Raw genomic sequence first — 23,402 nt, forward strand, 5'->3', positions numbered from 1 at the left:
AAAAAAAAAAATCTGGCTCTAGCAGCCATCTTGTGTCCCCAGGAGTGAGCACCTCATCTCAGCTGGGCCACTGGAGACCCACACTGAACACCAACCCTACTCCCCTGTCCCTATGTCATCCCCCCCGACCCTGCCCCCCCCCCAGCCCCCCTCCGCTCCAACAGGATGAGAGATGTGATGGTGAATCAGGAGAAGTTGCCAAACAGTGAACACAAATGCACATCAAGGGGAGAAGACATGCTCGTCAAAAGAAGGTGGTTCACAGAACAGCTACAGCAGATGATAAAAAACTTCCATTCTGCTTGAAGAAGTTAGAGGGAAACACGATCTCCAGTATGAAAGGAGTGACTGTGCTCAGAAACCAAGGAGCAGGGATGCGGCTGGCCACTGTTGCCGTGCAGGCCTCCCCTGCAGAAAACACTCGCGGTGACCACGCCAAGACATAGCCAAGTCAGAGACGGGCTGCCGCTCTGTGCACACAACCTGCAGATGGCAAAGCCCCACTTACTGCTGGAGACCAGGGTAACGGGGACATTCCAGACCGTGTGCCAGTTAAGAACAAAGCAAAGTGAAAGGAGTCAACTTCTAAAGAAGACAGAACCTGGAGAAGTTACTGGCAAGGCTATCTTGTATGAGCACTCCTTTTTAAAATGTGGTTCTGGGGTCCGATAAAATCTAGAGCCCCAATATTTTTAAGTCCAAGCCCCGTGGACACTGCAGCTCTTTTCAGTTTTGCTTAGACACAATTCATTCTTTGCAGCTAATTATGCTGAAGAAGCTGGGAATAATGTTTGAAACAAGGCTAATAAAATTCTTTGCCTAGTATACAGTTTTATTTTTTAGGCCATGGACACTAATTTGTACACGAAAGCAAAGTGGTTTATAGAAAGCTAATCATGGCCCCATCATACAGCTGACAATCTCATGAAATTTGATTAAAGATTATAAATGGCAGTATAAGGGCACCTGGGTGGCTCAGTGAGTTAAGGCCTCTGCCTTTCACTCAGGTCATGATCCCAGGGTCCTGGGATCGAGCCCCGCGTCGGGCTCTCTGCTTGGCGGGGAGCCTGCTTCCACCTCTCTCTCTCTCTGCCTGCTTCTCTCGCTACTTGTGATCTCTATCTGTCAAATAAATAAATAAATAAATCTTAAAAAAGAAAAAAAATAAATAAATGGCGGTATAATGTAAAAAAAATGTGGTATTTTATACATTACACTGAAATTAAAAAGTAAAAAAAAGTAAATCTCTAGAAACTAAAATAAGTAAAAAATGAAAAATAAATAAAAATCTGGTATTTTTAGATGAGTGGCATATAATCCATAGATACATCTAACACAGGTGAGTGGTATATAACTCATTAGAAAAAGAATCCCTTTCATAAACAAAAGTACATTAAAATATAACAGCCTCTAAAATAACTGATTTCTAGGAAAATTACATGCTTCGTGTACTTTATGCATATTAGATGTACACATGGTTGGTGGGGTGGGTGTTAAGAAAAGAATTTACTTGTGGTATTACTAAATATAAACTTAAATTTTCAATGTATTAAGAAAAGCATCTTTTTTTTAGAATGGATATGTTCACAAAGGAAACATCAAGGAGATTAATAAGCTGAACTCCATCTAGGGCAGTTCATCTAACACTGTGATTACTACCCCACTTCCCTCTATTTCCACTATCATTCTCAGAGGGCAGGACGTTCAAAGCCAAAATAATCATTAATTTACTCATATGTTCGTTTAACACTTAGCAGTTTCTACATGCTTGGTACTTCTTGCTAGAGCTAAGGACAGAAAACACAGGGGCTAAAAGCCTCTCCTGGAAGGTGGTATGGGGCTGATTGTGTCCCCCCCAAATTCATGCGTTCAAGTCCCAATTCCCAGTACCTCAGAACGTGATTTGGAGATAAGAACTTAAAAGAGAGAAATAAAATGAGGTCACCAGGGTGGTCCCTAATCCAACGGGACTGGTGTCCTTATATGAGATCAGGACCCAGACACACACAGGGAAGACGGTGTGAAGACAGAGGGAGAAGACAAGCCAAGGAGAAAAGACTCCAAGAAAATCATGCCCACACCTCCAACTCCGACTTCTAGCCTCCCAAACTGTGACAACACCAGTGTCTGTGGTTTAAGCCACCCCATCTATGCACTCTGCTACGGCAGCCCTCTACATCAGGGAGACAGACCTATAACTCTAGTGTCTGTGAAAAGCAGCTACATTAGAGATCTGCACAAAGTATGAAACAATACACACTCTAGCCTAAACTGGCTGTCTTGGATATTCTGGTTTTAGGCTCTTACTCCAAGGGGAAGAGTCCCGTAACAAAGCATTCCTACCATCTCTAAGACACGAACAGACTCTCTAACACATGCTGGGCAGACTTCACACGTTATTTCACTTTATCGCCCATTCATCTTGCAGCCATTTTGAGTGTCCCCATCTCAGAGAAGACATCTGTTTCAGTAAGATAACTAGCTTGTCAAGATCACCCTGAAAAGAGCCAAGTTCCCTCCATGCGACATGGCCCTGCCCTGCTTCTGATCCTCAAAACAAAACCTGGAGGACCTCCTGAGGATAGGAGCCCACATCATGGAAGTTTCAGCAGAGCTTTCTCTGTGCACTGTGTTGTCTCCTAGGGGTACAATAATCTCTGAGAGGTGTGCTGGGTAGTGCGAGGGGCTGTTCGAAGTCTGCAAAGAGTCTGGAAGGGTTTCTCAAAGTTACAGCAAAACCACAATCATGCCTCTGATAACACAGAGCACAAACTAAAAGATCAGTATCAGTGGTGATGACAATTTTCTCCTGGTTTCTTTTTGGTTTTGTTTCATTTTTTTGTTTGTTTGACTCATTTTATGCCAAGTCATTCAGGTTCCTTAATTCCAAACTCGTTGCTTACTACACACAGAGACACCTATAAAAGGACAAAAAGCATGCAATGCGTACCCTGACAGAGGTCAACGATAAAGCAGCTAGCACCGGGCAGAAATTTCCTTTAGGGAAACCAGAGTAGTAAGAACATATTTACCTGTTTCTTCATCTATTTTGAAGACACCAACACCGGAACCATCTCTAATGGAATAGCGGATCTCCCCATCTCGTCCTGTGTCCTCATCATGAGCAGATACTGTCAATATGGAGGAGCCAATAGGGACATCTTCTTTCACGACACCCTTTTCCACGAAGCTGGAAAACACTGGTGGGTGTAAGTTCTCATTCACATCAATGACCTCCACTTCAACATAGCAAGTGGAGGACAGAGAAACTGGCTTCCCTTTGTCTTTGGCCCTCACGGTGAGATTATACACTTGCTTCTTCTCAAAGTCCAAATGGTGTACAATTCTGACTGCTCCGCTGAGTTTATCCACATCAAAGTGTCCTTCTCCATGGTCCAGAAGACTGTATCTCACTTGGCTAGACTGGCCTACGTCAGGATCATAGGCCTCCAACCACATGATTATGGTTCCTTCTGGAAGGTCCTCTCGAACTTTCACACGGTAATTAGGGGGGATGAATTTAGGTGGGTTGTCATTAACATCCTCTAATGATACCTTCAAAAGCACAGTGGAAAGCAACTGGGGCTCTTCACGGGCTTGATCCCTGGCCTCAATCTTTAAGTAATGCACATGCTGTACTTCTCGATCCAAAGGGTACACGATTTTAACAACTCCAGTCATGCGGTCAATGGAAAATTTATCTGTGTCTGTAAGAATAGAGTAGGTCACATGTCCATTGGGCCCTAAATCTTTATCTGTGGCTTCAACCTGGATGATTTCACTATTCAGCTCTTTGTCTTCGCTCACTTCAACAAAATAGCTCTCCTGCAAAAACTCTGGGGGATTATCATTGGCATCCAGAACTCTGATGTCTAGGAGACGCCAAGCGGCCTTCTGTGGTATACCAAGGTCAGAGACTGTAATGTTCAGGGTGTACTTGTCTGTTGTTTCACGGTCAAGTGGTGATAAAATTTTTAGCATTCCAGTTTCCATGTCAATAATGAAGCAACTATCCTCATTTCCTCCAGAAATAGCATAGACCAGTTTTCCATTGAAGCCAGTGTCAAGGTCAGTAGCATTCATGAAAATTATGTTCGAACCCACCGGATGGTTTTCTTTCACTTCAATGCCAGTTGGAAGGGTACTTCTGAATTGAGGTGCATGCGCATTGACAGAGTGGGAATCAAAGAAAATATCCTCGACCTCTCCCTGACTGTGTAACTTATTTGCCTGCAGGAGCTTCTCCGCCAGCATTTTGGCAACGCCGGTCTCTTCACACTGCAAGTGCACTGGCTTGCGCCTGGCAGCCACGGTTAGGTTGATGTATAATGGGGTGGCGAAATTTTCTCCATCTGTAGCTGTGATTCTCAGGCTCTGAAAGGACACCCTGGTCCCTACACCATCCAGGAGCGACTGCTTTAGGGACAACACCCCAGAGTTGGGGTTTAAGCTAAACAGATCTAGTTCATTTCCGGCTTCAATCTGGTATTGGACCAACTGAAGTTCGTCGGCATCGATGGCGGAGACGGTGGTTATCTGCTCCCCAACACCTAGATCCCTGGGAATCGTCCCCTCACAGTTGATTTTCTCAAACAAGGGTGTGTTGTCATTCAAGTTATTCAGAGTCACCGTGGCAAGGACTTCAACTTCCCGGCGGTACGGCAAGCCCCAGTCTGATGCTCGGATCCTCAGAGTATAAACTCGAGGCATCAGCTCATAGTCCAAGTCTTCTGAAGTGCGCACGGCACCAGTGAAATGGTTAATGACAAACGGCACGTGATTTAAGTTTGCAATGCTGTAGGTCACATACCCGTTCTCACCCTCGTCAGGGTCTACTGCACTCACGCTCAAGACGGTCGTCCCAATGGGCACATTCTCATCAAAAGAGGCTTTGTAAGCAGTCTGGGTAAATTCAGGGGGATTGCTATTTGCACTTAAGACTTTAACCAAGACTCTGGTGGAGGCTCTTCTGTCACTTGTTGTTACCTCGAGTTCAAAATGGGACGCCTGCTGTCTTTTAATTGGTTCTAAAATGGAAATGAGACCGGTGTTGTGATTTAAACTGAATTTAGCTTTTCCAGGTGTACTTTTAAAAACATATCTCAAATGAGAGTAACTAGGCGTGACTTTCAGCATGACCACAGGTGTATTGGAAGGAGCAAATTCACTGATCTCCGCTCTATAAACATCTTTTTCAAATTTGACCGGGCCGGCTTTGAACTGTGGAGAAGTCACACGAATGACTTTTACAGAAGAGAACTGGGGAGGAGTCCCTTTATCTTTAGCCTGCAGTGTCAGATTATAGCCAAAAGGATGACTGTCCCAGTCGATTGCACCCACTGCTTTGACTTTATATTCTTTGCTCCCCGGGGAGGACCTCACCATTCTAAACTGTTGAAGGAGGTCGCCGGCCACAATGCTTAAGGAAGCTATTTCCCCATTGGGACCCTGATCGCAATCCTCCACAGTTACGATGGCATACGTTGGGTCCTTGTCCAGCTCTGACGGGGACAGTGTCACTGCAGTTATGACAGGAGCACACCCATTGGCCTGCTCCACGTGGACGGTCAGCTTGGCCATGCTGCTGATACCACTGCTTCCGTACAATTTCATCCCACGGTCCACAGCAAGAATCTCCATTTCATAAAGCCTGGTCTCCGCATAATCGAGTCTACCAGTTAAAACTACCACACCGCTGGTTGGGTGAATTGCAAACATGTCTGTTCGGTCTTTGAAACTGTAGTAAAACTCTCCATTGGTTCCTATGTCTGCATCCGTGGCGCTGACTCTTGCAATGCTGGTCCGTATAGCTGTGTTTTCAGGCAAGGAAACACTGTACGAGGTGGGTGAGAAGAGAGGTCTCAAGTCATTTGTATCCAGCACTTGCACCCTGACCTTTGCTCGGGCTTCAGCGTTAGTATTTTTTTCAACGGCTTTGACTATCAGGGTGTAATGGTCTTTCACTTCTCTATTCAGAATAGCTGTATTTCCTCCTTTGGTCCTTATTCTTAAGAAGCAAAAGTCCCCAAGAATGTACTCTTCAGCTTTGAACAGGTTTTCGTTGTCTCCGGAGACAATTTTGTACCGTAACTCCCACGATGGATTTGTAAGGTAAATACCCATCTTCACAGGATGCCCCACATAGGTTTTCGCTGCGGAGTTCTCGTGCACCGTGACATTGTACTGGAAATGCGTAAACTGGAGAGGCATCTGGGCGAGTGTTTGGCTTCCGTCACCATCTTCAAAATGCTGGAGGAGAAGGAGAAGAAGCGGAAGCAAGACCAGGCGTCTCCCCATAGCTTAACCCTCAGGAACCTAAAACAGAACAAAGAAGTAAGAATCAAGACCTCAAAGAAATGAAACAAACAATGTAAATTCGTTCTGTTAGTTTGTCTGGGACCTTACATCTTAATAAAGTATTGTACATCTGTATGAAATGTAAATAAATGTAATAGTTATTAGGTTTTTCCCTGTTTTCGAGGTATCAATACCTCTAACATGTCTGGAATTACTAGGTTCAGGGGAATCTTTTTCTCATACTTTGATGACTCAAGTTAAAGAATCGTAAGGCGCATCAAAGACTGCCAACTGTTAACAACTAAGTTGTATTCTTATATTTAAATCTTCAAGACAAATATAACTAATTGTTAACAAAGGGAGATAGCAAATATTTTTTTTTAGGTTTACTCAAACACAATAAATTTAATGCCCCAAAGCTCACACATTTAATGCCACTATAGTACCCTAAGCTCAAGAAGCTTTGAATTAATTTAGAACAAAAACTCTAAAAGGTGGTTTCCTATGACCTCCCATAATGACATAATGTAATCTCCTTTCAAAATTTATCTTGAAATTTTTCTTTATCAGAGTAATTAAGTTCACTCCCTACAAAATTTAAAGGTTTATTGTCTTGCTGAGCACTACATAACTACTTAAGGGTATTAAAATAATTATAAAATAATTACATCATTTTGATACTGAGGTCACTTCTAAAACAACATGAGTCAAAAAGAGTCCACTTACAAATGGGAAACCAGTAGCTTAATGTCAAAGAGAACTTTTCCTAAGCCAGCAAAGCAAATTTCACCAACCACGTCAATGTTTTCTCACCACTGCTGTCATCAACCAGTGTTCACTTCTGAATACAAGACGTGCGCATATGCACACAGCTAAAGCATCTAAGCTAAAGGCATGGAGAGGGCCCAATCAAGGCAGCAAGATGGAGGGCGCTGTAGGAAGGTCAGAGGGTGAGATGGAAGGCAAGGGGGCATTTGAGATAGAACTGCCTTTAACGCAGGAAGGTGGGAAGGCAGGAAGGCCACTGGGCTGGCCTACTGGGTGAGCAGAACAATTATTTTCAGACCGACTGCTCCTCTACATGCCAACAAATTCACCTTGCAAATCAAGGGAGCCTCACAAAACATCCCAGTACTCGGCAGGACTGCACCTTGGCGAAGTAACTCTCAGATGAAGATTCACGGAATGGGAGCCCCACCCCAAGGTGAAAGCGGCAGCGGACTGGAGTGTGGGTTCAAAGGCCAGCTGAAATTAGCACGGCGCCATTAATTTACAGCATCGTAACTGCACCACTGCCAACTTTGCCCCATTAGTCATTTTAGGAGGAGGAAGAAAAGAAGCCCTGATATGCGCAAAGCAGTAAGAAGCTTCACTGATACTGAATTACGCTGCAGCTGGGCACCCTACCTTGTTCTTTAGCTATCCTGCCATATCCTCAGCCAATAAAGTCAGGAGATTACATAGATTTTTGGCTTCCAGGAGAACAATCATCATTTAAACAAAGTATGAAAACGATTTTCTCCCCAATCTCTTCAACTGGTCAACAGTTCTAAGATCCAGGGAAATTTTAATTATGTAATGATCCAATGATTTTATCAAAACAAGGGAAAACTTCAACTTAATCTACAGATATTGGGAATCTGCTATCATGAAAAGTACGTGGAACTAAAGGTCATTTCCTGATCCTGAGGCATTTACAAACTAGGAATAATATGCGTGTGTGTGTGTGTGTATGTGTATATAAATATATGTATAGAAAATGCTTTTGAAAACACTTAAAAAGCTGATGTTAAACAAGCGCTGTCTTTTGTTATACAAGATCTATTACTGCTATCTACTTTACAACAAGGTATTATGCCAGGATTCTACTGTAAACAATTATTTTTGCTATATTCTACATATAAAATATTATACAGCCATTAAAAGGAATAAGACAGCACTCTACATGTTGCTCTGCGGATACCGTCCAGGTATGTTAACTGGCAAAATGAAACTGACCACATTTATGTTTGTAAAAAGGGACAGGAGATGAATTGTGTGCCTAAGACATGAATGTGCTGAAAAATGAACAGAAAAATTCTGGACAGATAAATAAACTCAACAGTGGTAACTTCTGGAGAATGGGCAGCTGAGGGGGAATGTTCACGCTTCACTTTCATTCTTCTATCTGAATTTTTTAGCACAGGTCCATGGTATCTTTATCAATCATTCACTCCCCTCACCCAATTATTTGATTCATTCAGCAACTATGTAATGAACACCTGCTATGGGCTAGGAGTAGTTCTAGATGCTGGGGATACAAAAGTGAGCCAAACTGGCCACACAGCCTCATGGAAGACATGTTTCCTGGTGAGAAACAAGCAGAGAGTGTATCACATGCTGATGAGGAGGCAATAAGCAGGAAAACAAAGAAGGGCAAGCGACTATGGTCAGGAACCTGAAGGGAAATAGAAAACCCTAATTTCGAAAGGCCCAGGATGCATTTTAGGATGTACAATATTATCCTGGTCTCTACCCAACTAAAAGCCTGTTGGATCTCGTCCATCTCACTCCACACTCCCCCATCCGAAAAAAGTTTCTAGACACTGCCAATGTTCCCTGGGGCTCCAAATCACCTCTAGCAGAGAAGCAGGAGTTAGAGAAACAGCAGAGACCACTGAGATGGGCACATCGGCTTGAGGTTGGGCAGTAAGGGAGATTTTTTTTTTCTATAAATTTTTAATTTTAGAAGCATTTTTAGATTTGCAGAAAAGTTATAAGATAGTTTTCCCTATTTTTAACATCTCACTTTATTATGGTACACTAGTCACAACTAGTGAACGAGTACTGATACACTGTTATTAGCCAGTTAAAAAACTAATACACTAATAGAAGTCACAGGCCTCGGTGGCTTAGCCTAGAAATGCTAATACTGGAGGTGGGGAGCAGCAGTTAAATTCTGGATGAATAGGAGGGGCAGGGTGGAGGGGGAGGGGAGGGAGCAAGAGGAGAGAGAGGGGACAAAGGAGACAGGTACCAAGATTCCAAGGACTGGGTGCTGAGCACGGATAAAGGAGCTGCCAGGCACTCTGAGAGGAACAGGATCTAGTGATTAAGATCAGGATTTCAGTCCTGGAAAGTTAAAGTGGAAATACCCACTGTCACCCAACTAATGATTTCAAGTGAGCAGGGAGATGTGTGGGAGAGGTCCAGCATGGAGACAAAAATTTGAGAGTTGCCTGAAAATACAGAAGATGCTATTTAAAACCAAAAGCTGAATCAGATCACCCAGGGAGAGAGCACAGATGGAGAAGCAAAGAAAACCAAGCCCTGATGCTCCCCAAGATGTGGAGGACAGAGGAGGAGAAGAACCAACACAGGAGAAAGGCCACAGTCACTGACATAGAAGCAGGAAACCGTGGCATGGTAAAGACAGGACAGGTCCAACAATCTCTGAAGAGCTGAAGCTCAACATCAGAACCTGGAAATGACCCATAAACCCTGCCTGGCCCCACGCTGCTGCCTGACCCCAGACGCCTTCTCAGCCAGTAACACCCACCCAAGGGGAGAGCCAACACATCACTTCACTGATTCTGTCCTCCCTCCACTGCAGCTCAGCCAACTCCGGCTCAGCCAGCACCACTCCACTCTCACAGCCCCCTTCCCAGGCCTGGACCACCTTCCTCAACCCACCCACCAGCTCTCCTCAGGGACACCTCAAAGCCGAGGACACCTGATGGACCACACCCATCACAGAAACCTTTCCACCCCGGAACCGACTCTCTCACACACCTGGCTGACAGAATGCCGCTGTGATTACTATCAATTGTTAAAGGCAATCCTTTTGATCGGGAGAAGAAAAAATCCATTAACTACTCCTACTTACTGTTAACCTTTAGTAATGTAACCCAGAACAGTGAACTCAGGTTCTGCTATAAAATGCCACGACCCAAGAAATGGTGGTCGTTCCTCTGTGCCAAACAAACCACAAGGCTGAAGGGGAAAAGAAAAAAAAAAACAAAACCATAAAGATACTAGTATCATTTCATCTGAAAAGTACATTACCTAGAGTTCAGGCTCATGAAAACTACAATGATTTTAGCTGAAAACTCCACTTTGATATTTGGAAGGTGATCATACTCCTTGAACTCACAGTAAGTTAACAGTTCTGCTATGCATTTTCCAAAGTGAAAACTAAGAGTGTTTACTTAGTTCAGCCCTTACAGAAAAGGACCTCAGGTCCACAGCTAAAAAAATCTTTAGCATAGATTTCTGAAAATCTATAAATAAGAAAGATAATTTTTCTAGTAGAAATCAGATATTAACATGCTCATATTTCTTCATTCAGGAGAACTTCACGTCAAGTATCCTGAGCCAATGACTGTGACTGCACATTCTTCACAAAACAGAACACAGCCCGGGCGCTGAGAACATAACTGCATCAATTCAAATACTTAGGTCTAAGCTGAAGATTCAGGCCTGTTTTGTATGCTCCTGAGACAGGATTAGGTGGGATGCAGCACTACACATGCATAAATTCTATTAAATGCTATACATGTATTATTTAGAGGTCCCAATTCTTAAGAGACTGTTAGTCCTCCACGCCATAGGGAAACAGTATCAATTCCACGCGTGGTGACAAAAATACACAAAAATATTCACACGAAGAACTCTGTGTTCTCCCTCCGCGTGCTCTCTCCCACACACTCCCATTTTGTATCAGCAGTAAGAGCGTCACTGGAGTTGAACTTATTACGGAAATTCAGAGCTTAATGCTCAGTTTGAAGAGTGTCACATTTTTAAAGTATTTTTGAAGATGTCTAAACTGCAGGGAAGATACCTACATTTTCAAAGAAAAATGTCACAAAGATGTCAAAGAAAACATGAAATGTAAGTGACTTTTGTTTTTTAAAAATACAGTATATGAAATAAACGTTTAATGGCCTCTAAAATCATTTAATAAGAGCCAGAAAAAAGGCTGTATCCTACTAAGGAAGTCTGTTAATACAGCTATGACCAATTCGCAGCTTTGTAGCATAGACAAGAGAAAAAAAATCATTTTCCTAATAAATTGTAATAGCATGAACAGGACTCTTAAAAGTTTTTATTGTTACACTGAAAAAATTAATGGGTGGGTCTTCTTTATTTTCTGGGTGCATACCAGATTTTTTAAAGCCTTGTTAAGGCATCTGTCAGTAAAAATAGGAGTGGAGGGCCCAGCTATAATGCAGAGCAGAAGAGCAGCCTTAGGCTTGGTATGTATCACTTAACTGCTTCTGGTAATTCTGCATGTTGTTAGTTCTGATTGGAGCTGCAATAAGCCTGATGACTCTCGCAAAGACATGACTTAGATATTGCCTTCAAACGATCAACAACTGATTCCAATCTACCTCTGAGCAGTCTCCAAACTACTAATACTGACAGCTGAGAACTCCACGTCTCTCCCCTCAGCACCTCAGAACACTTCTTCAGGACTTAAAACCTTAAGAAAGTTAGAGACCTCCTAATGTTTAAGTAGCCTCCATATAAAATCCACTACGTGATTTACCTCCTATATGAATCTATAAGACATGTCTGTGGGTATCTTGAGAGGATGGTCTCTGGCTGTTCCTAGCTACTGTGACATAAAAGAAGTCAGGAGAACGCCGGCGGCATACACATTTCTGGCTGGGCTAGGGATGTCTTGCTCTTCACTTCTCTCCTCTTTTTACAGACAAGATGTGACCACTACCTGTTACCTCCAACCACTTTCTCCTCACCTATGCTCCAGGGCAAACGTTGCTCAGAGAGGCTCCATAAACACAGTTTACCCCCTGTGATTTAAGATCATCTCACCTAATGTATTTTTTTCTGCAAACAGAAATCACTTAAATGTCACGTTGGCAGGGTAGCCAGTAATTAACACTGGCCACTTCCTTTACTCCCAAATTAGTAAAGTTTTACTACTGGCCAAATTATAATTATAGTTATTTTCAGGTGTATGTACAGGTATTTCACTAAATAGATCAGGAATGTGAATAGTTCCCTGTATGGTAAGAAAATGCAAAGTCTGCGGGGGAGAGTCCTTCCTCTTCTTCTCCTTAAAATGCTCTCTTCCCCTATTCTCCCTTCTTCCCACCTCTTAGCAAAGATGGGATCCACCCTAGCTACAAATAAAGACACCCTGTGAGGCCAAAACATTCTGCCTTTTCTGAAGCTCTTCTCTAAATTATCACTCCCTCTCAAGCATCACACTCAAATAAGTGCCCCTCTCAAAAGGCCCCTTTGTGTACACACACACACACACACACACACACACACACACACCCCTTCGTCCCTTCTGGAAAATAAACTTCATTCAAACCTTTCCCTCCTTCAAACTCACCACCTTAGGTTTTGCTTTCTTGTTCAGGCTAAGTTCTAAAACCGTACCGGCTCTGGGCTACCTTCACTTCTGCCTCCTGTAAAGAAGGTCATTTCTCCCCCCTCAGTGGCTCTCCAGAGCCTAACAAACAGCTTCTCCTGGTGTCACAAGCCAATGGCAAATCAGACGCCCTTTTCTCAGCACTCCCTGACTCAAGGTCACACTACTCACACCCTCCCCAATACCGCTGTGTCCTTTATGCGTCACAGACTACCTAAAACATGGCAATCCACAGCACAACACATGAACGATGAATGACACTCAGTTTTCCTGATTCTCTTCAACACTCTTTGCCTTCAAGTTTGTCAGTACAAACTTGTCCTTCCGACTGTTGGCACAAGGTATCATCCTCAAAGACCTCACCCACTACCTCACTCTGGAATCCCACATTCCAGCCTTACCTCCCTTAAGAGTGGGAACACCTTCCTGAGATACCATCAGACCTGCGGGGACCCAGCATTTCACCCACTCCCAATTGCAAAACACCAGCCATTGCACTCTATGATTCCACTGCACTATTCCACGCCAGTGAAGAGTTTCACCACTTCCCAAACCACAAATCACTCAGGCTTGCAACCTAAGAAATCAAGTAAGAAAAAACGGGCTGGCAGACATAAAAACTGTGATCTTGCCCAGGCTTTGTCCCTAACCAACTCTGTGGATTGAAGGAAGTTACCTAATCCTTGGATTCCATTTCTTTATTCGCAAAGCTAGAGACTGTACTAAAATCTTTACAGCCTCCTCCCTCCAGGGAGACACTTCTCTCCTCCCCACCCTGCCCCTACCACTTCCCTCTGTCTCGCTCTCTTTCTCTCTCTCTCTCTCTCTCTCTCTCTCACACACACACACACACACACACCTTTTATTTCTAACTACCAAACCTTCCTATCTAAAGTTATCGAGACTGGACTTTTCCCCCTCAATTTCTGAAAATTGTTCCCTTTCTATTTCTGTGGCCGCCTCCTAGTTCTTTTATTTGCGCAGGCACAGCATTTCCTAGCTTCCCAGTATTCCGACTTTCTGGCCCCTGTACTACTTGGCCTATCAACCACAATCTCACAAAAACGTCTTTGTGACCTTAGTCCCTAGTCTGCGAAAACTCAGTGTTTCCCCTTAGCCTGCTTATTAAGTGTATTGTTCTTAGCCTTGTATTAAAGACCTCTGATAATTTTACTTCTACCTATTTTACTAATTGAATCTCTAATTAGCTTACTTTCTATTTCAAACCAAAATGGAGTACTTCCCACAACCAAGCTGTCCAGAGCACATGACACCACCTGGTGGTGAGGGTTATAAACTTAAAAAATCTCCACTCCCACCTAACATTGTTTTTTTCTGCCCTTTACTCCTCACATTCACTGTCATCTGTCTTCTACATTTCTTTCTTTCCTTCCCTTTTAACTCCTGCCCCATAAAAAACTATCCCTCCTGTCTATAAAACAACGTAAGCCCTAATCAAGGATTTTCTATCTTTTCCTTGTGCCAAAAAAAAAGAAAAAAAAAAGTGTAAGTCATAAGTCATATAAAAACAGGACCGAAGAGACATCTATAATCCACCAACCCTTTTCCTAACAATAAGAAATCACGGCACAACTAGGATTTCTAAGATCTGCTTTGCACATGTCATTTAGAGTCCTTGCGTTATTCCCTTCTGATTCACTCTTCCCCCAGAACTCACCCTAATATAGACCTCTCCGTCCCTGCCCAGCTCACGGAGATGCTAGGATGAACTACTGTGTTTTTATCACAGTGGATATAACCAACTGCTTATTTGTCCTTCTCCCCCACAGGACCGTAAGCACTGTGAGGGCAGAAAATGTGATCTGTTCACCCTGTATCCTGTGTTTGGCCCAATGTTTGGCCCAGAGAAGATCCACAGTCGCTGAGTTCATGAATGGATGGAGACTGGGAGGCAGGGGTCAAGTAGAGGATGGGAGGGAAGGAGGGATAACATGGGAAAATGCACATCCATCCCTCTGAAAATCCCGGTGCAACCACCACCAGGCCAGTAACAACAGTGCAGATGGCTGCCCTAGAGATGGCTCTGATTCCTAGCAGCTGAGAAAGAGGTCACCACCCACCTCAGAATGCTTCCAAACCTGCTATAGCAGATGCCAGATCAGTTTCTGTGATGCAGAGCTTATCCTGAAGCTCTCTGTTTGAATTGTCTATGAAGGGTAAGGCTTCAATTCTGCCTCATTTTCCTAAATAGTTCGCAAAAAGACATCCAACCATAGATACATATCCACACATAAAATAAACCTTTGGGATTAAGCAAGAATTTGGGGGAATATATTTAAATCCGGGACTTAAAGAAAGGTAAGTTTTTTTTTTTAATTTAAAATGTGAAATATACAGATTCTTCCTCTGATGGACTACATTTGAAATCAGAAGACAAAACAGCAATGTACAGATCTTAAACGAATAAATCATTTCAAAAACTCCTTTTCAGTGCCTAAGGATAAACTAACACTTGCAAATTGACCAATTAAGTGAGACAAAAAAAAAAAGTTTGGCTTCATCATTTATACAATTGGTCAAAAGAAAGCTTACCTACTGCAATTTCCCACTCATAAAGATTAAACAGACACCTAGCCTTATGGCTTCCTGCTATTAAGTCAGGTCCTTTAGGCCACAAATTAGGCCACTGAGGCAACATTTAATGCAACAATAATGCACTAATTTGATTCAGTTTACTGAATCTATGTAAAATCAGCCAAACTGGGGTGGAAAACAGGTGGTAGCAGACTTGACAGTGAGGTTAAATGACCGGTAAGATCCCTTTCACCTCTAACATTCCAAGAAATAACTGCTTCAGCGGTGGCTCAAAAGCTAAGTCTACAGAGATACACAAGAGAGGCAAGGGAGCTGGGGACGGAAAACAGTATTAGTTTACACATAATTTTCAGATTCCCCTTTGGCACTTGTCCACAACATGGATTAAATGATCTATTAACATGATGATAACCCACTGGGGGAACTTCTAGTGACTAATTAAAAGATACAAGGAATATACAGGTGGCCTGAATGCTTTTATTAAGTCCTCTAACAATTCTGCTTCCGCTCAGAGTGACAAAAGAATGTGGTTCATTTAAGATGTTCCTTTTTTAAGAAATGGGTACAAAAATGCATACTTTATTCAAACCAAACCTTACACTGAGCTTGTTAAATGCCATGTTTAGCTTAACTTAGAGTTATGTCAACTGTTGTTTTTTTAAAAATTATGCAATACTTTAAATATTTTAAAATCCATCTTAAGGTTTAATAGTACAATAAGGACAGAGAAATAATAATTCTAGCTGTGGAACCAGAGCCGTTCTTTTAAAACCCAAAGATAAAGCCAAATATATTTCATGTATATTAACCTATACAACTGCAGAAACACATTTTCATGAATAACTGTAACAACTGGACATGATATATAACAACCACAACTCTAAAAATATGGAAAAAATACTACCATAACCTAGTTTTAACACGTGCATATATCTCCAACTATGGAACCCCTGTCTGAACGGACCAAGCCTTAAGAAGCTGCCTTTACTAAAGATAAACAAATGAAGATCATTTGCCTTTTAAATTTTTTCCGATTTTAATATTCACTGTAAATATCTAATAAAAAAGGAAAATAAAATCCACTCTACCAAGCACCAGAGTGGTTTAACAAAAGCCACTTAATGAAACCGTAGTTCAAACACATGCAAAAAAAAAAAAGCTTAAGTGCATAAAAAAATATTTTGAGTTTACTTTCCTAAAGCATACAATTGCGTCCTTGTTTTCAAAGCTCTGCAATTCCCATCACTGGGAACAAAAAATCTCAGGGAGACAACAGAAAGTTAGCTTCCTAGAAGAAAGCACTGCGAGTAAGAGAAAGCAGTGAAGAATGAGAATCCCTTCTTTAAAAAAAAACAAAACAAAACAACAAAAAAAACCTTTCAAGTTTCTCTTCTAGGAAAAAAAAAAAACCAAACTAAGAAGCAGCAGAGTTTTGCAAAGGTTTAGCCCCCGCAAGTTATCAATCGCACCTATTCTATCTACATTGAACCAGTTAGTACTTAACCCTCAGGGCAGCGATCCCTCGGGGCACAAAACATCTGAGAGAACTCCGGGACTCCATTTCAAAGATCCCATCTCTTTGGCTACCGGCCTCTCCTTTCATCTCACCTATGCCGGGACTCTCATAAATTGGAAGAAATTAACCTAGGGGCGAGATCAGTTAAGCCATTAGCAGGTACGAGAGTTACCGGGGAGAGCGCAGGGGCGCGGCGGCGAAGTTTCCGAGCTCCGGGGCGCAGCGGAAGTCCTCGCCCTCCCGCCGCCCGGGAGCCCCGCGCCGCGGCCGCCGCTTTGATTTCCAGCAATGGCTCCAGCACCGGACCCGCGCAGCCCCGGGCAGCCGCCGCCACAGCCCGCAGCCGGCTCGCAGCGGCACTCGCCGAGGTAATTACCATTCCGCGCACGTTGCAAATTATCCCCCTCCCACCCCTCCGCCCCCACGTCCTCCCCGCCGCCGGAATCCCGAGCCCGTCCCGAACTTTCCAAGCCGGCAGGCGCCGCGGCACTGTACCACCTTCCAGCCGAGCTTGCTTTCATCCCATCTCCCAGAGCACCGGCCCGAGCGCCGTCCTGGCTGGACAGCGAGGGGAAAGCACCGAGGGAGCCTAAAGTCCGTCACCCCGAAGCAGCAAGCTGCACGCCTCCTGGGCGCAGACGGCTCCGCCCCGGCCGCGCACCGGCAGCCCCGGCGCCTCGCTGCGCCGCCCGTTCACCCGGCCCTCCAGCCCCAACTTCGTTTCTATCAAACTTACAGCAAAGTTGGCCCCAAGTGGCGGCGGCACTCTCGGGGACGCGCGCCTTGTCGCCTCAGCGCGCCCCCGAGTGGGGGTCGGGTCCTCCGGGGGCTTCACTAGGCGGGCGGGTCGTCATGGTGCCGGCGGCCCTCCCTCGCTCCCCGCGCGCCCCGCTCCGAGGCCGCGGCTCGCCGTCCGCGTACCCGCTGCGCGGCCACCCTGCTCGGCACCGGCGCCTCACGCGCCCGGCGCGGAATATATCCCTCCGCCCGCAGCCACGCCCGCGAGCGCCGGCGCTCGTTTCTCCCGCGCGGAAACTCGATCTGACTTTCCCTGGCGACCAGACTCTGAGCTCGCGGGTCCCGGGCAGCAACTCCCCGCCGCGGGTCAGTGATCCCCTGCCGCTAGAGGATCTCACTCCTCTGAGGAGACAGGCGAGTGCCCAGGGTGCTCTTGCGACACTCCGAGGAACGGTGTGGGCCTTGCTGTAGTGCGGCCGTTAGTTACGGCTAGGACACAGATTTCTGCAGGGAATTAGTATGGGATATTTCCTGCTAGGAAAGGGGAAACAGTTTAGCTTAAAAAAAAAAAAAAAAAAAAGGCCAGCTAAGGCTAATAAAGCTTCCCCCGGTTCCCCTTAGATTCTCTATAACCTTCGGAGAATTCCTAAATCTGCATTTGAAAGCCTCTGTTCTGGGTCTACAATTGCGCGGTGGAATAAAATCTTCCAAAAGGTCTCAAAAGGAATGCAGTCGGATCGGATCTACTTCCTTCTTCGGTCTACACGAAGATCCAGGGAAAATGAAAGCGCTTCCTCCACCACTTCATGGTGCAGAGCTAGTTAAATAACCTCCCCGACCCGGGTTATGAACCCCAACGCCGACCGCTTCAGGCAGACACCCCAGACTCCCACGTCTGCGGGACAAAAGGCTGCTGTGTCGCCTCGTGCGCTTTCCCAGCCGGCAAGTCCACCGCACAAACTGTGAACCCAGTCTAACGTGGAACTACAAGTTCCCTAGAGAGAAGGGGAAGCCCCGGGCGCTGGACGCCCCACTCGGGGAAGCCCCCCTCCAACCCACGCCCGAGCGAGCAGTCCGGGGTCCGGGGACTGTGGGCCCATCCTCAGCGCCGGCAAACCTCCAGACGCAGGCTCCGCACAGCTGAGCCTCGGCCTAAGCCCGGGGTGCCCCCTGGGCATTGGAAAACAGCCCAGAGAAGAGGGCGGACATGACCTCGGAAAGTTTGTGGGACTCGAACATTTAACACTGTGAAGACAAAGAAATCTGATTTCCCCGGAACCGGTGGAGGGGACTGCTGGGGGAACTGCGAGGCAGATGGGGGCGGGTGAGTCTAGGGTTAAAGAGAGAAATTCCTTGGTTCAGAGTTAATGCAGTCGCTTTTTAAACCATCCCAAAGAATGTTCTTGAAAAAATAAAGGTCTCCAGCAGGTTATGGCTGGAAAGGAAAGATAATGCCTGCAGAATGAATGTGCTGATCCGTAGCACTAAGAGTATGTGGCGTATTCCCTGCGCAGTATTTGGAATACACATAAATCCACACACCCAGAAAACACCATCATCCAAACCCTTGGCCACGGCCATAAATGAGCAAAGTGCTCCTGGAGTTACAGGTCAATTTTATACTTCGAACACGTAGAAGATAGGTGACCTGATCTCCAAGCTCTACCGGCTTGCGCCCCTTGCTGAATTTTAACTCTCAACAAATCAGCCAACAGTTTGCTGGGGGAGGGAAGTAGAGTTGGAAGGGAAAGAATAGTAAAAAGTAAAAAGACATCATCCCGTAACGTAAAATCACAAGATGTCTTAAATGGCACAAAAGAACTCCTGAAAAAAAACTACCATTCATTAGTAAGTAAAAACCTTCACTCGAGCTAAAAACATCTGCTTGGGAATCCCGATTTTCCAGGCTCACTGCGAAACCTAACTGCCTGGAAGAAGTTGCACTTTTTCGCCACAGGAACAGCCGAGAGCCAGAGATGGAGATTTCAGACGCTGGCGCTGCCGCGTTTTTCTGCTCTTTTAGCCCTAACGAAATAGGGATGCCTCTTTGCCACCATCGAATTACCTTCACAAGAAAAAAAATGTAGTTCAAGCTCCACGTTTGTCCTTTCGGTCGTTGGCCCTCCCTAACCCTGTCCCCAAAGGCTTTTGGAAATTAGGGGAATAGGGGACGGTTCCAGAAAAAAAACGCTTTCCTCCGGTACGGCCTCTCCAACCAGTCCACCCAACCCAGTATTTGAAAATTAGATAGCGAACGGGCCGGGGTGGTGAGTGAAGGCTGGGAGCTCACGCCCACGTCCCTGGAGCGCCCGGCAGGTCCAAGTTCTCGGTCCGCGCGGAACCCAGGAAGGATCGCGCGCCTTGCCGGGTGCCCGGACTAGAGGGCGCTGCGCCACTGCGGATAGCGCGGCCCCAAGTTGCGCCCTCCCTGGGCACCATTTCTATAATAAGTTACATTCAAAATAATGCACAAACAGTATAGCTTTTCAAGTTCTTTTGAACAGTGCTATGCATGTATTTTATGAATTCCAAAACCTGTGCAGACTGATCTTTCCATTCCCGAGCCATGTACAAGCCAGAGGGGTGTGCAGCTCGCTAGGAAGAGAGCCTGTAGGATGCACACGCTTCTGTGCACTAGCTCAGGGCGGAACACCCCCTGTAATTTCATCTACGTTTTAAACTTAAACACAAAAGGCTTACAGTAAACGAAGAACTCACCAGTCCAGCCGCTCGAGTCCTTAGTTGCTAGCTTTAAAGTCCTTGGCAGCTCCGTAATCCCCACGCAATTTGGATATTTGTTAAAAGCCGTATCTGAAGTACCAACTTTGCCTCCCTCTGATCTTCAGCATGTCCCCAACGAGAGTGCGATCCGCCCGCGCTGCCGGGACCCAGGTGGCCACATCTCCGGAGGCTCCCGTCCTGGCAGGAAAGTTGAGCACTAAGATGAGGCGAAATGAGAGTGCGCGAGGGCTTCGGAATAGGGCTGAGGAGAAGCCAAGTTTGTCAGGACATGTCCAGGCAGCAAGCGGCCGGAGTTTAGGAGTTGCGGCCGGGAACTGCGGCGGATCGCTGCCTTTTCCCCCACTCCCTCCCTCTTGGCGAAGGTGGGGGAGGGTAGGTGACGTCAGCGCCCCGCCTCGCCCCCCGCCCCGCGGCGCGGACGGGATTCTCCTGCGGGGCCCGCCTCCCGGACAGTAGCTACGAGCCAGCACTGGGCTAGGGCGGCCTCCCCTGCGGCAGCGCTGTGTACCCAGAGGCGCGTATCCCTCTCCACCGTGCGGCGTCTCCCCCACTCCGCCGAGCGCTAGTGTTCCTCGCACTCAACACCGGAGAGGCCCCGGAGCCCCGCGGCGCGCACCTCTCTGGTGTTCTTTCTTGCAGGCCCCCTCCCGCAGCGTTTTCCCACGCGTCAAACTGCAGGTGATGCTCTTCCTCTTCTGCAGCTGAAATTCGTCGCGACGTGTCGCCTGCCGGGTTTTTGCAGGGCGGAAGCAAGCACAGTCTCTGCAGACTAGCCTGGACGACTTGTACTTTGTAGCCCTCCAACTTCTGAATGTGATGTATTTTAAATAATTCTTGTGCTCTAGCGCTGTTTGTGGTCTTTGTGTTGAAAATCACAGAGCCATATTTTAATTTTCAAATGCTTTCCAAACGCGCCTACGTTTTTACACGGTACTCTGAAACGTAGAAGGTTCGGAGGGGTGTGGGGAAGAGATGGAGGAGGAGCCAATTTTTAATGGGTCTTACAAATCATACACAGTGATAGGGGCCAAGACACAAATCAGTCGTCTACTCGTAATGTAGACTAAGACAAATGCAAACACTATTGAAATTCAATTTATAAATGAACCCATCGTTTTTATGTAGGCGTCCAGACTCCAGGAAAAATATCTACTGTGGCGTGTGTGTGTGTGTTTTAATGCCGCTAAAGTACCAAAATAAAATCAGGAGAGATCAGCGTGAAATTCCCAGAGAGCCATTTCTGTGAGTTGACACTGTCCACAGAAGGTTGGCATTAAAATTCAGAGAACCCTGGAAAGGGCGAGGACGCTGGGCGCGGGTTCTATCAGTACATTTGCAGCCATTGATGTAAATCTGGTCTGTTTAGCTGGTTGTTCTCCTTGCTGGGTAAAGAGCAAAACCCTGAGCACACGGGAAACAAGGCAAGGAGTTAAACAGTTACCAGACAAGGAAGATTAAATGTTGGAGTGGTGTGTATGAGGAAGTCGTATAACCTCCCTAAATTTCAGTTTCCTCATCTGTGATAAGGAATCATAGTTCACACGGTAAAAATGCATTCGTGTATTTATTCAAAATTCATTCAAAAAAAATTACTGAATGCCATGTATTTGCCAGGGAGATAACATTCATTCATGCGGGCAACACTTTCACTGAGCATCATCTAAAATGTCTAGCGACGACACCAGCAGTCAGTCAGTAGCCCTTTTCTTACCCTCCCTATCCTTTGCGGTCAGCTTTTTCATTTCTAAAATTCGGAAGAGTAAAGGGAGGTTATCACAAGTAATTCAAGATAGGTTTTGATTTAGAAGGGAGGAGAGGGCAGTGAGGCACTAGGAGACAGAATTTTGGGAAAGGACCTTAGGGGCCTCCGCAGACCAGAGGGCAGCCGGAAGGTGCAAGATTCCTGAGGAGGGAGTGGGTAATCAAAAGAAAGACCGGTTTGGGAGGCCAGCCTGTCAGTGCAGAGGACACAATTCTCATGCTTCACTATGTCAAGTACACCGGCTCACTCCTTTTATGTTAATAGTTGAAGTTAGAAATTGACCACATAGTACAAGTTCTTATTAATGAGGCACATACATTTTTTCCGTGATGCTGCTGTGCAAGTCAATTTCATCTTTAGAGTTACCGTAGGTAAATCAAAGTATTTCCATTTTTTTAAAAAAAGAAAAAAACACAAACAAAAGGAACTTATCTAGAATTGATGGTACCAATCAAAACAGCTATTTTTAAAAACAAAGGGAGAGGGGCAGAAAACTCTTAACAACCTCCAGACCTGCAGGCTCCATCCAATACCATAGGTATTACTAGGTAGATACACAAGTAGGTACACAAGCCACAAGTGGTTGTTTAAATTAATTTAAAAGTCAGTTATTTTTGTCTCACTGGTTACATTTCAAGTATATGATGTCAGCTTGTGACTAGTGGCTACCTTTTGTTAAGGGCCAATGGAAGAATATTTTTGTCATGACAGAGAATTCTATTGGACAGCATTATTATAGATTTTGCTATTGTTTTTGGAACGCTACATCAAGTATTATAGTTTTTCATGGACCCAATATTGAGTCACTTCCAAAGTAAAACAAAAACAAACCAAAAAAACCCCAACCAGAATTATAAAAGGATTCGCTCATTCTGCAAATATTTATCAAGTACCAACAAAATGCTATGAGAAATTATAAAGGACTTGAATTTTAATGCGTTAGATATGTTTAGTGATTAAGAAATATTAACACGGACTTTTAGTTGTTTGCTTTCATCGCCAAATACTAAAACCAGAGAAAATCACTAAACTTAAAGCAGAAAAGAATTCTAAGACACTTCTAGGCCTAGTCCTAGGATTAAATAATTCTAAGTAGTCTGACTGACTTCCCTGTTCCTTGTCCCTGCTCTCACAGCTATCTACCTGAGCTCCCTTTCTGCCTACACTTCCTGGAGGTAACGCCCTCTTCCGCCCTCTCTGCTTCCCCAGCTTTGGAATTATTTTACTCTTTGCATTCAAATACAGCTCTCCTCTGGGATCTGCTTGTACTCTCTGAGGGGTCCATTAGAATGGACAACTACTCGATCTGATAAGAATCAGTAGTGGTTAACTAGGGGTGTGAATATGTTAATATTCCTAGTCCCTTCCAAGTGCCTTGTAACAAGGGCTTTCTTAAAGCTAGAACTTAA

At 45.0% G+C, this 23,402-nt stretch overlaps 1 protein-coding gene across 5 annotated transcripts in view; it reads right to left on the minus strand.

Moving 5' to 3' along the window:
- The window catches only part of FAT1 (FAT atypical cadherin 1), a 127,555-nt gene extending 106,456 nt beyond the window's left edge, over nt 1-21,099 (minus strand). Inside the window, exons 1-2 of one of the 5 annotated variants that reach the window (XM_045997973.1) lie at nt 20,208-21,099; nt 3,033-6,315 (exon numbers count right to left, since the gene is read on the minus strand). In XM_045997973.1, the coding sequence (XP_045853929.1) occupies nt 3,033-6,297 (3,265 nt within the window). In that variant the 5' untranslated portion in view covers nt 6,298-6,315; nt 20,208-21,099. Of the gene's footprint in view, nt 1-3,032; nt 6,316-16,923; nt 17,037-17,249; nt 17,325-17,487; nt 17,699-20,207 lie in introns of those variants that run through there. The other 4 variants (XM_045997978.1, XM_045997975.1, XM_045997977.1 and 1 more) reach the window with 4 other exon arrangements.
- Between the last annotated feature and the right edge of the window lie 2,303 nt (nt 21,100-23,402).

The sequence above is a fragment of the Meles meles genome, chromosome 2, assembly GCF_922984935.1.
Source record: "Meles meles chromosome 2, mMelMel3.1 paternal haplotype, whole genome shotgun sequence".
Lineage (NCBI taxonomy): Eukaryota > Metazoa > Chordata > Mammalia > Carnivora > Mustelidae > Meles > Meles meles.